The sequence below is a fragment of the Monomorium pharaonis genome, chromosome 6, assembly GCF_013373865.1.
Source record: "Monomorium pharaonis isolate MP-MQ-018 chromosome 6, ASM1337386v2, whole genome shotgun sequence".
Taxonomy (NCBI): Eukaryota; Metazoa; Arthropoda; class Insecta; order Hymenoptera; family Formicidae; genus Monomorium; species Monomorium pharaonis.
Window position 1 is genome coordinate 16,291,228 of NC_050472.1, and position 13,507 is coordinate 16,304,734.

Genomic DNA, 13,507 nt, shown 5'->3' on the forward strand with positions numbered 1-13,507 from the left:
CTTTTCTCAAACGATTTAATTGATGTCAGTAGTGTTTCGTAATAGTTTATTCGATTAAAATAAAGAACACCTTTCTGATTCTACCAAATATGATGGATCGTCGTTAACATAAAAATTTTTATTTTTAAACCAACCAAACCAATATTGACAAATTCTATTAGTTGGCACTCACTGTTTCCTCCTCTCTTATAATTTTAACCGTCATTCATTATAGTAAGAGTCACACAATAAATCTTTTTGTGCATTAATTATACACAATCACATTTTTTTATCCACGCCCAACAGGTTATGGGCCCAGTATATGGAACGTATATAGAGTTAAAAGATATTAGTATTCTTTAACTGGAAAAGTTGTGATGTGTGCACTCTTTTATCAACTGACTCTTTTACTTGTTTGATTATATCCATGAAAATATGACTACCACAAGCACTACGACACCAATTACAATTTCCACTTCAGTGCCAAATATAAAAAAGTTAGATGGGCAATCAAATTATGCTTCATGGAAGTTCGCAATGAAGATGAGTCTCATGCTGGAAGGTCTCTGGGAATTTGTGAGTGATTCAACGCGTGGCGATTCAGATAAAGATAATAAGGCACTAGCGAAAATATGCTTGAGCGTGAAGTCAACGTGTTATGTCCATGTATGCAATACCAAGACAGCTAAGGAAGCTTGAGAAAATTTACAGAAAGCTTTCGAGACTAAAAGTATGAATAGAAAATTTGATCTACAAAGACATCTCTTCGGCGTTAAAATCAGTAACTTTACGAACATAGAAGAATATATTAATGATATATTGATAACGGTACATAAACTATCTGACATTGGTATCAATATCGAAAACGATTAGTTTCGTTATACTCAATGGTCTTGGTTTTGAATACGAGCCTTTACCCAGCTAGCAAAATGACGCAAACTTTGCGCGAAGTTTGTCGCAAACTCGAGCAAACCTTTGCAACAAAATTACGACAAGGTGTGTCCGCATTAAGCTTAGCTTTTGCTGGCAAGGCTTGTTGTAAATAGTATGACGCATATTTTATGCAAATAACAGGGTAAAATTTACTAGTAAAGCATAACAACAAATTTGCAGCAAAAACAAGGCAAACCTTGTTGTACACAATATGATAGCAAATTTGTAGCAAGAATAGAGTAAACCTTGCTGTACATAGCATGATAGCAAATTTGTGGCAAAAACAAGGCAAACCTTGCTATGCACAATATGATAGCAAATTTGTGGCAAGAACAGGACAAATATTGTCGAAATTTAGATCAACAAAAATGATTATTAGACTGAAATATTAGACTGATTAGTCCAATATTAAATGTGAATGGTGCAATAGTACTTGGTTCTCTGTTCTTGACGAGCCCCTTTTATTAATCCAGTAGGTAAATCTTTTTCACGAGAAATACGCCATCTCGAGATAGATAGTAAAGTCAGAAATAAAGTTTAAAATCCGATAATGCAACCCTGTTATTTGCATAAAATGTGCGTCATACTATTTGCGACAAGCCTTGCCAACAAAAACTAAGCTGTTTACGGACACACCTTGTCGCAATTTTGTTGCGAAAGTATGCTCGGCAAATTTTATTTTGTTCTTGCTACTAATTTGCCGTTATTCTGTGCTTAACAAGATTTCCTGTTTCTGCCATAAATTTATTGTCACGTCGTGTAGCAAGGTTTGCTCTGTTATTTGCTTAAATTTTGCATTTTATCGTGTCGGAACAAATCTTGTAATTTCTATACGTAATATTTATGTACAAGTCTTTCTCTGTTATTTGCAGCATTGTGTGATGAAAACTTTTGCCGTAAATTTGCTCGAAACTTTTAGAAAACAAAGCAACAGACAATTACTTGTCATAAAATTGTTGTCAGAATTGAAACAATCCTTGCTGTAAAGCTTTCCCGATATGTGATTTTAACAGGCCTGGCTAGCTGGGTAATTATGACCCTAACCCAGCTAGCCAGGCCTGTTAAAATCACATATTGTGAAAGCTTTACAGCAAGGATTGTTTCAATTTTGACAACAATTTTAAGACAAGTAATTGTCTGTTGTTTTGTTTTCTAAAAGTTTCAAGCAAATTTACGGCAAAAGTTTTCATCACACGATGCTGCAAATAACAGAGAAAGATTGTATATAAATATTACGTATAGAAATTACAAGATTTGTTCCCACACGATAAAATGCAAAATTTAAGCAAATAACAGAGCAAACTTTGCTACACGACATGACAATAAATTTATGGCAAAAACAGGAAATCTTGTTAAGCACAGAATAACGGCAAATTAGTAGCAAGAACAAAATAAAACTTGCCGAGCATACTTTCGAAACAAAATTGCGACAAGGTGTGTCCGTAAACAGCTTAGTTTTTGTTGGCAAGGCTTGTCGCAAATAGTATGACGCAGATTTTATGCAAATAACAGGGTTGCATTATCGGGTTTTAAACTTTATTTTTGACTTTACTATCTATCTCGAGATGGCGCATTTCTCGTGAAAAAGATTTACCTACTAGATTAATAAAAGGGGCTCATCGAGAACAGAGAACCAAGTACGATTGCACCATTCACATTTGATATTGGACTAATCAGTCTAATATTTCAGTCTAATAATCATTTTTGTTGATCTAAATTTTGACAATATTTGTCCTGTTCTTGCCACAAATTTGCTATTATATTGTGCATAGCAAGGTTTGCCTTGTTTTTGCCACAAATTTGCTATCATGCTATGTACAGCAAGGTTTGCTCTATTCTTGCCACAAATTTGCTATCATATTGTGTACAGCAAGGTTTGCCTTGTTCTTGCTGCAAATTTGTTGTTATGCTTTACTAGTAAATTTTACCCTGTTATTTGCATAAAATATGCGTCATACTATTTACAACAAGCCTTGCCAGCAAAAGCTAAGCTTAATGCGGACACAACTTGTCGTAATTTTGTTGCAAAGGTTTGCTCGAGTTTGCGGCAAACTTCGCGCAAAGTTTGCGTCATTTTGCTAGCTGGGTATATTCCGTCTAAGTGTCGGGTGAAAAAATAATTAATTAATTACAACGAATAACTCACAAACCTTGTTAATTGCACTTCAAACCTCTTCATACGATATACAAACTATTACACAGGCAGGTAGCAATTACTTAAAAAAACGTTCACTTCCGGTCAAGTGTGAGCAAATAATACTTTAAACCTGCAAAAAGACACGGAAAATCTAAACCCGATTTACAACCGAGTTATCAAATACATGAATGTTTGCCTTTTTACTTGTACTTCGCTATCTTCCTTTTATTATTTTTTATTTTGAATTAGTTTGACAGTTACTGCTTATCAAAAAAACCCACAATGTTTGTATTCATGTTATGTGCTCCGTTAAATTATTATTTCTTTACTTTATAAGTTATCGAATCAATTCTTAGTTCTCATGTATCAACACGTAGGTTGCAAGCGTTGCGGTTTATTTATGTACACGTAGCTATTAATCCTTTCACCACATTTATATTTGTAATTGATTTGTAAATTGTAGTTTAAATCATAATCCGCTGACACGAATTACAAATTTATAGTGGTTTAAATTTTACTTGAGAAGAGCCCAAAGTGAGAGCCGAAATGTCGTAACCGTTGTATTTTAATAAATTGTGCCAGTTGCGTCTTTAACAATTCTTACTTATATATTTCAATATTTAAAATAACAGTCATTTTACTGTTACTTGCTACAATGCTAACAATATTACAACAATATTTTGCAATGTCGCAGTCAAATATATCCCACACAGCACACTTTATCCTAGGGATGTCCTTGGGATGTCATTTTGGGATATCGCAATATCGTTGGATATCCGTGGACCGTCTGCGATATCCGAGGGATATCCAAGGGATGCACAAATGTCCACCGATTTGACATCCTGTAGATATCTCAAACGATATCCAAAGGATGTCCAAGGGATTTCCTGAGATATCGTAATATACCCTAGTAAAAAAATTTGTCAGAATTAAAAAAATTTTTTTCAGGATTTTTGATAAATGTTTCGATTTTTTATAATTAAAACGTTTCTCGGAAAAACTTTAAAAATAAAAAATTTTGATTAATTTAAAAAATTTTTGAATATTTCTAAGTATTTTTGAGAGTTTCTAAGAATTGAAAAAAACTTGAACAAAAAATAAAAAATTCTAATTACTTCTACGGCAATTTTGTAAGAGAAAGAAGACTATAATACAACATGTTTTAGCCAAGCCACAGTCGTACCTGTTAAAGCATGTTTAATAGTTTAATATCTCTATACCTGAAAAAACGGTCACCCATCCAAGTGTCAACCCTCGCCGATGTCGCTTGACTTCGAAGACCAACGCATTCTAACGCTTCGTGGTGATCCACTAACACTTCTTGTTTATGGATTCATATTTGTTATAGATCATTACAATAGATGTTGTCAGAAGGATAAAACATGTATAGTTAACTTATATTTTTATAAATAAATATGAAGTTTTACAATTCTTTTTACTTTTTTTACTATTTTTATATATGCGCGCAAAATATTATGTAGACTAACTTATTAAAAAATCTGTTTTTGCTCTGTTTGTATAAAATCAAAAAATTTTTTTAATGTCATTTTTTTATAATTTTTTAGTATATGTGGCATATTATTAATATGCCACATTGTTTCCATAAGTGTATTTTCTTTATGTTCTGACGTTTTAATCTACGTTTCTTAAAGATTTAATTTATACTTCTGTCACTCTTTTGTTACATTATAATTAACTTTCACTTTACACTTGATTTATGCTCCATTAATTGTAGAGATAAAAAAGATATGATGGAATATTATCTGGATGTAATAGGATATCGTAAGATATTAATGAATATCTTACAATATCTTATAATATTTTAAGATATTTTTTTGGGATATCGAAATATATTAATAAGATATCATATGATATCTTAAGATATTTTACGATATTTTAAGATATTTTTGTAGGATATCCCGGGAGCTACTCATTGAGATATCCGTGGGATCGCCTTCGTCTGTCTGGGATAATTTGGGATATCCTCAGGATAAAGTGTGCTGTGTGGGATATTTCTGCAATTTTTTGCTACGGATTATAATTCCCGAAAACTCCTTAAAGATATTATAAAATATGAAATTTTTTCACCAGGGATATAATGAAAAGTCTGTTTAGAACAGTCCTCATTTAATATTAGTCTTAAAGTTTTTGTGATTACTGATTCTGTCGATATGTAAAACATTTGATGTAAAACACATGAATGTCGTGTACTGAAACAGCGTTATGCCAACGTTGCAAACATTATCAGAGCTGGGAACTCTGATACAGAACTCTCTTAGAGTTGTTCTTAAATAACTTTTTTTTAGTAGTAAGGGAAGTGAAGAGGGAAATATGATTTTAGCCAATCAGAGTTTAATTAATTAGCTGATGAATTAAAATACTTTGAATTATTAGAAACATCCTTTTGTTTATACTTTTTCCACCACTAAAAAAGGAGTATTTAAAAACAACGACAATCCAAGAGAGTTCAGTATCAAAACTATTAATTCTGATGATACAAGCTGCAATTATAAAACATCGGCACAACGTTGTTTCGATACACGACATCTGTTTGCAAGCTTCTTCTGTTAACAGTTCTTATTTGTTTATAAATGTAGGAGCCAATTGTTAAATCTATATTACATCCAACGATACGCATATTATCAACCGCAAGATTTACATTTCCAAATGGAACGCTTGCGCGTGTCGCCTTGGCTGAAAAGTGCTTGGAAGCGATGTCAACTCTCAGCTTACGACTTGGCAGTGTGATCACGAAGAATCATTTGGCAGTACCAATACAGCGCTTTTTTCTGGCTTTTGACAAAGTTTTTAGTGAGAATTTAGATAGCAGAATTCCGTCCAATAATTTTAGACAAAAAGCAGAAGCAATCTGCGAACACTTTGTATGGTAATAAGGAAATATGAACAATTGTGATTTAATTATGTATTGTTAACCCCTTAACTGTGGATAACGTGTATATATGTCATGAAGGAAGTGAGCTCACATTGTGGATGACATGTATACACGTCGTAGAAGAAAATTAGTAACAATAAAGTGTTTAATTTTTATTGTAAATGTTATTAGCAGGCTTTTAAGGTCTCCATATACGAATGAGAAATTTAAGATGATTACCCTAATAAAATAACTCAAAATCTGAGAAATAAAACATTAAGTTGATTCTTATAAAACTCGGTTTAACAGGATAGATTTTCGTAGCGATTCATTTGTATCTGTTTTGGAAGTCGCTTTATACAAATGTAAAATTAAAATTGGAAAATTCGATATTGCAGAGTATGGCAACTCAAAATTTTGAAGAATTAAAAAATTTATCGAATTTCTATAAGTATATGTATAACAGGATTTTCTAAATCACTGCATATGAATTTAAAGTTTGCTTTCGATTATTTATTGAAAAAATAATAAAACAAGGGTATATCCGCATTTTAGATCTACTTTTTTAATTTACGTTCACACAGGCAAGGGATTAATAAGGTTTTTTACGTTATCGTGTTAATTTTTTAAGAATTTTTTAAGCAAGCTTTTCTTAAATAAAAATACCTAAAATTTTGGATACAAAGATTTTTGAAGTTACTAATTACGAACCTACCTTTAGAATTCCAAAATTAAAAATGGCAGATTCAATATAGCATAAAATTTATCAAAAATGATAAATTTTAATATATTTTATTAGTCACAAACCTTTACTTATAACTGCTTTTTAATATATGATTTGAATTTGTAATTATTATTTAAAAATTTAAAGTGGGGAAAATAAACAAAAAATATAATGGAATACTGCCACATTTCCATCGTGATTTTTGTTTTAACAGAGAGTAATTTTTTATTATAGAATTATAAAAAAGTGGAAAAATATGGTTTTACAATTTATTATTTTTATCTACCACATTGGATTCACTATATCGAATTTTAAAATTCTAATTATAAATTTGTAATGAACAAATCCAAAAACTCATAAGGATAAAATTTTAAACGTAATTGAAAAACGTCAATGTTTGTTTTTTTTCACTATAAATCCACTTTTAAATCTTGAAAATTTGATAAATCTATAATTAGCAACCTTAAAAACTTTTAAAAAAACATGACTTTGAAGTAATTAATTAAGAAACATCAAAGTATGCTACATTTGTCGATCTTATATTGGATCCACTATTTTGTATTTAAAAAATTTGATAGCAGATTTGTAATCAGCGACTTCAAAAATGCCAGGACAGTATTTGCACAGTATTTGCTATTAACTTTTATCTCTACCAAGACAACCCATGAAAGAAAAAGACTCACTTTTTTGACAAAACTACCGAGTTTTAATTTTAAATCTGTTTTTCTTATTTTACTCGTTAAGGTTTACTTTTTAACGTAATACTGCGGTATTATTGAAATAAAGCTAAAATTTAAATTGGCAGATAGAAATAGAGTGTCATGAGTATTGAAATGTTAACAAATGATACCTTTCGTCTATGATATCAAATATATTTATCTTAAAATGAGGTATCGGGAATCGAGTCGGGAGTTCTTCTCGGAGGAGGTGGTTTGTCTTGCCTTAGGGGTTAGAATCCGAAGGATAAAGGTTTGGCTCGTGGTTTCAAATGAAAGAATACTCTTTACCTCTTCAGCTTTCGAACTTTATTCTTGATTCAAGCTTACAATCAGCTGTTGCGTGTAGCGGTTTAAAGTGTCACTCACGATAAAGCCCATATAGTAACCGACATAGTCTCGTCGTGCGCGTGTTGTTACTTTCTCCGCTCGATCACTGCACGTATTGACATATATAGCCCATTGATTTGCTAACTTAGCGCGATTTTAGGGGCCAGTCACCGGGTGCGTTGGGTAACTTCCACGAGGCTGGGCATTTCGACATTGATCTGCGGTAGCCTCGTGGTTTACTTGTGCCGCGTAAGGTCTTTATATTTAGGTCGATGCGGAACTGCATTCGGGCTGTTCCGCATCGAATTTTGCGAGATCACGCAAGTTAGCAAGAACTTTCGTGAGCCCGGTGGATTGTAAAGACGTTGCGAAAGATGATTTCTTTCGCAACGTCTTTCGTCATCTACGTTGTAGTTCGGGCTACAACAAAGATATATATAATTTTTTTGAATCGTGACATGAATTTGAGGTCAAATTAAACATTAAAAAATTACAACCTTTATTATAAGGGTCAAAAGTATTAAATCTTTACAAGGTTCATAAGATGTACAGAAGAGCCATATATTATGCACTTGATGTATTATTACCCAGATAGCCAAATAAAGGCAACGTGTTGTTATTTTGCTGTCACTTATTCCCTATTAATTTTATCAAACTGTCAAAGCCAAGGTGTTTCCTCAAACTGTCTGTTGTTCTGCAAGTTGTCAACATACATGCACAATTGCTGTCAATGTGACAAGTTTATTATTCCTCAATGCATGCACTTATAATTTTATAAACTCATGAAGGTTATTTGCTCTCCTGATGTTAACTTCGTTCCATGTTAAATTACAATGACAGCAAATTGTGGTTTACAACATACAGTGCATTAATTTGGCCGATATGCTTAATCTCGCTTGGCTATCTGGGTATTTAACAAGTTTTAATTTTCATATTGTTATATTAAATTTTTAACAAAATGGCAGAATTTTATTATATTGTTTTATAATTGCTTAATTAATAAAACAATATTTAAGCTATTATATCACATTAAGGGGATCCGGGAGTGACAGAGTTACCGACATTTTTGGGGGAACTTGGATTTTCGAATTGGAGTAACAGAATGCAAAATCCTTTTACAGGATTAAAGTACGCACAAAAATGAAGGGGGCGATGTACGATTTGTTCTGATAAATAAAAAAAAATTGTTATTTATTAGTCACTTAACGACAATATTTGCTTCATACAAAAAATCTATAGTTTATATGTATAAAATAATCACGTCGCCCCCTAGAAAAAACTCTCAGGAATAATATCGTGCAATTAGAAATAAGATTAGAATCCTAGAAAAAAAGATTCGCATTCCGCAAATTGGAAAATGAAAAAACGAAAATTTGGGTTATGTACACGTAAAAAGTCGATAAGTAGAGCAATATAAGAAACAATTTTTTCGTTTTCAATATAAAATCCAATTTATAGATTAATATTAATATGTGTACTTTAATTCTGGAAAAGGATTTCTAAATCTATACAAGAAATACATATGAAATCTCATAATGATGTGCACGAATGACTCTACATTATCGACCTCGATCAAATTTCAAAGGCACTCCTGGATCCCCTTAATGTATCCTATTATAAGAGTTAAAAAAATTATTTTATTTCATTAATTTTATAAGTTTTTGTATTTTATATCTTTTTGTATTTTTTTCTATTTTTTTATATTTTCTGTTTTGTATATTTTTCTATTAAATTAATTAATGTTGTAATATATACATGCGCGTGTACATGTGTACGTTTACACCACACACACACACACACACACACACACACACACACACACACACACACACGACGCGACAGCGATAATCGATCTTTTTAAACATATGTACCATAGAATAAAAAACAGAGGAAGGAACATTTGTAGGATTTTTGAGAGTGGAGGGTGATACCGACTACGTCACACTTAGTTCATATAATAGCGGACTTGAATGTCATTTCACGGATATAAGGATAGTGTGTAAAAGTTCATAATACATATGTACCTATGTACATGTATACTATCACTTACGACGTCATAGTTCGATTCTGGCTTCACTTTTTTGAGCAACTTTCTCTACTCTTTATTCTATGATATGTACATGCTGCCGTATTGATCACCAATTTAGCCATTTTTAACTGTGATATAATGGCTCCTGCATACTGGACGCAAAAACGCTTGCCGCGCAGCAAGATGCGATGCGGTAACCAAAGTTGGATCGAATTTAACTTTTTCCGCGCGGTAAAAGATTACGTTGGTTATCGCCTATCAACTTCCGCCGCGTGGTAACCGTTTCGCGTGCAGTGTATAGGAGCCATATGTTTTCGGCTGTCCATAGCGAAGTGGTTTCGATTGGACCCGCACACACGACCCTCAAGTGGCGTGCGTGCCCCCCACCAACGAGACATCATTGGTGCTGGCGGCCGAAAACTTACACCACAGATTTTTTATGATAGTTTGTTGTAAATATTTATACTACACTTATAACCAGTCGAATAATAGCTTTGTAAAGATAATTAAATTACCTATTTTGAGGATACCGCGTAAGATATTCGAAAATCTACTGCGTAATATCGTACTTTATTTTGGAATCTCAACAAGTTTCCGTTGGTTTTTAGACTTCAAAAAAATATTTTTGCATTTTGTAGGACATTAGCAGCGATAATATATATGAATTTTAGGTACTGGCTGATGGGCCAAAATCCGCGATTTTTCATCGACCCTCCTTTTATTTATTTGCAAAATTCAATTTTTTATAGCATTAGTTTTGAAATTTTTTTAATGCACTATGTATGTTATTAAGATTAAAATACCAAATGATTTTCAAGAGTATTAATTGCTCATTATCCATTAAAAAGTTAAGAAAGAATATTCCAATAGATTCCCAGATAGCCAAATGAAACCAACGTGTTGCCATTTTGCTGTCACTTATTCGGCATTCAATTTCACCAAACTAAAGCCAAGGTATTTCCACAAACTGACTGTTGTTCTGACATCATATAAAGTCTTCATTAGAATTCAACAAACTGACGGCAAGTTGTCTTCATGCATGTAAACAGTGCTGGATATCATTATGACGACAAGTCATCGTCATGCATGATATCTGTACGTGAGGTTATATTGACGGCAACTTGTCTACTTTGCAATTAGCATTTTGTCACCATTCATATGTCATCTGTGATAACATATTCCCCAATAAAATAGTAACATATTCACGTTAATGCTAAAAATGAATTTTTCACTTGATAAGTGAACTCTTTATTCGACTGGAGTGAACGTTTCATTTTTCTTGTAACGAATCGTTTACTCAATTAAAATGAGTAAATCATAAAAGTATTATGTGGTCCTCTTCCACATCGATCTCTCGTAGTGAAGAAAGTTAATTATTGCTTGCCTCAATCGTGCTGCGGGTGGTCTTTATGTAGCGTGTCGGCTGCATTTTATTTCTGAGAGAGTTAAGTCGCCTACCGGCCTATCGGTGGCACCGCGCACTATTAACTATTTACCTATTTTAGCAAGAGAAGTGATCCATGCTTGCCGACAAATTGTCGCCCATGAAGAATAAACTTATGATATCGACAAGTTATCGACATCAAGATGTAGTTTGGAAATTTCATCAATATTCAATAGATATTATGGTTCTTGTGTACAACGTTTTATATCATAAGTGTCGTCATTTTGCCGTCACGTTGCCGTCATGATTCTATATATGAAATGCGATCTCATGGCGTGCCGTCTATTTGTTGTCAATGTGATGAGTTTATTATTCCTCAATGCATGCTCTTACAATTTCATAAACTCATGAAGTCTATTTGCCCTCCTAATGCTAACTTAGTTCCACATTAGATTCCAATGACAGCAAATTGTTGACAAGTTTACAACAATATGTGCATTGCATCAGTTTGCCCGATATGCTAAATCTCGCTAGGCTATCTGGGTTTCCGATTTTTTATGCGAAGCATTTATTTTCATGCTTACGATATGAATCAAAATTTATAATTCTACAATTACACATTTCTTCCTGCTTACAAAATAATGTAAAGAAATGACTATTATTTTTTGTCCAATAACTTTATTTATCAGTCGAAATAGCATACATACACCCAACAATCAAAACACTAGCAGCTTTTGCCGGCAATATACCAACAAACGCAAACAAGATGTGTCATCAAGCTGACAGCAAATACTGACAGCAAAAATTGAGCAGAAATTACCGTTAAAATTTGCTCGATTTTTGCTGTACTTTGCTGTCAGTACTATATGTGATACATCTTGTTGTATTTTCGCCGCGTTTTTGCTGTCGCAGTGTGATAGCAAATATGTCAAATTTCTAGCTATATTTTACTAATTTAATATGGCATTATGACATATCTGGTTTTTTGCTTAATTTTTAATGATATAGTGTGCCAATACACAATTTTGAATTTTGTTTTATTAACGTCGAAAAATTTTGTTATACTTTTGCTGCACTTTAAAAATTTGTCATGACGCAAAGTCTACTTGATTTTTGTTGTGTTTCAATTAACGTCAATCCAGCAAACACAGAACATAGCAGCAACATTGCAGCAATGTTATAACATTGTAGCAGCATCACAGCAATATTATAACATTGCCACAATGTTGCTGCAATGTTCTGTGTTTGCTGGGAACTGAAATGGCAAACTGTAATTGATTAATGTCCAATTGTTGCCAGCATAATATATTATATATCAGAAATTTTCAATTCGCACTCTTGGCACGTTTGGCTATCTGGGCAGTTACAAAGTCGAAAACATGGAACAAAATAATTGTAGACTTTATCCCAGATGATAAATAATTGCCAGGCATAAGAAGGTGAAATAGACCTCGCTACGTGTAGAAAATCGAAAACACTTGTGAAACAGAATAATTATAGACATCATATTTTTCTGCGCAATGCGAAGTCTACTTTACATTTCCCTTGTTACAATCTGAAATAAAATCCATAATTGTTTCATTTTACACACGTTTTCGACCTTCCACACAAAATCTATATCCTCTCCCTTGTTTACAGTATGAAACGAGGCTTATGATTGAGGTTCAAATGACAAAAATTTCGTTTTGTTTATATAAACCATTTTTTGTTAATAACTTTTTAACGGTTAATGAGCGACAAGTAGTATTCCTTGAAGATTATTCAAAATTGTAACTTTGAAAACGTATGTCGAGATTAACCTGTGAACACCTAAATGGTCATTACATTTTCTTTGTTTTCGGGGTCGCTCTTCAAGATGTCGTTGTCAGAATTTTATTTTGTCAACGAGGAAATTCAATATGGTGCCTTGATCGGAAAAACTGCCGAAAAAAATCATTTTTTTAATAAAAAAAAAAACATTAAATTCACATTGAAAATGTGTGACACTTCCGGAAGTGCTTAATCGGTGGACTTAATAGTTGTACTTCAAGAATGTAAATTTAAAATTTTTTAATTTACTATGACCGATTCAAAATGGCAACTATCAAAATTTCAACTTTTTTGTTATTATTTCATAGAATTTAAGTGAATATGTGTATTTAATCCTTAAAATGATGTATATCATGTCTCTTAATTGAGTAGATTTTGATCATATCTAAATGAAAATTCTTTTCGGCGACGTATTGTGAAACGGTTTCTTTTTTATGTTGTGTTCGACGACGGAATCGTGAAAATAAAACCATAACATTGACTTTTGATTTTTAACATTCAGTCAATTTGGTAATAATACTATCTAAGCTTATGTCGCCAAGTTCCTTAGGGTCACAGTTTTTTTATTACTCCATAGGTTTTTATATTTTCGTG

The 13,507-nt window shown here is 32.5% G+C and overlaps 1 protein-coding gene across 8 annotated transcripts in view; it reads left to right on the top strand.

Annotated features, from left to right (window-relative positions):
• The window catches only part of LOC105839645 (WD repeat-containing protein 81), a 256,150-nt gene that overhangs the window by 157,501 nt on the left and 85,142 nt on the right, over positions 1 to 13,507 (top strand). For all 8 annotated transcript variants that reach the window (XM_036289006.1, XM_036289007.1, XM_036289012.1 and 5 more), the window contains one exon: positions 5,647 to 5,936. In XM_036289006.1, the coding sequence (XP_036144899.1) occupies positions 5,647 to 5,936 (290 nt within the window). The remainder of the gene's footprint in view (positions 1 to 5,646; positions 5,937 to 13,507) is intronic.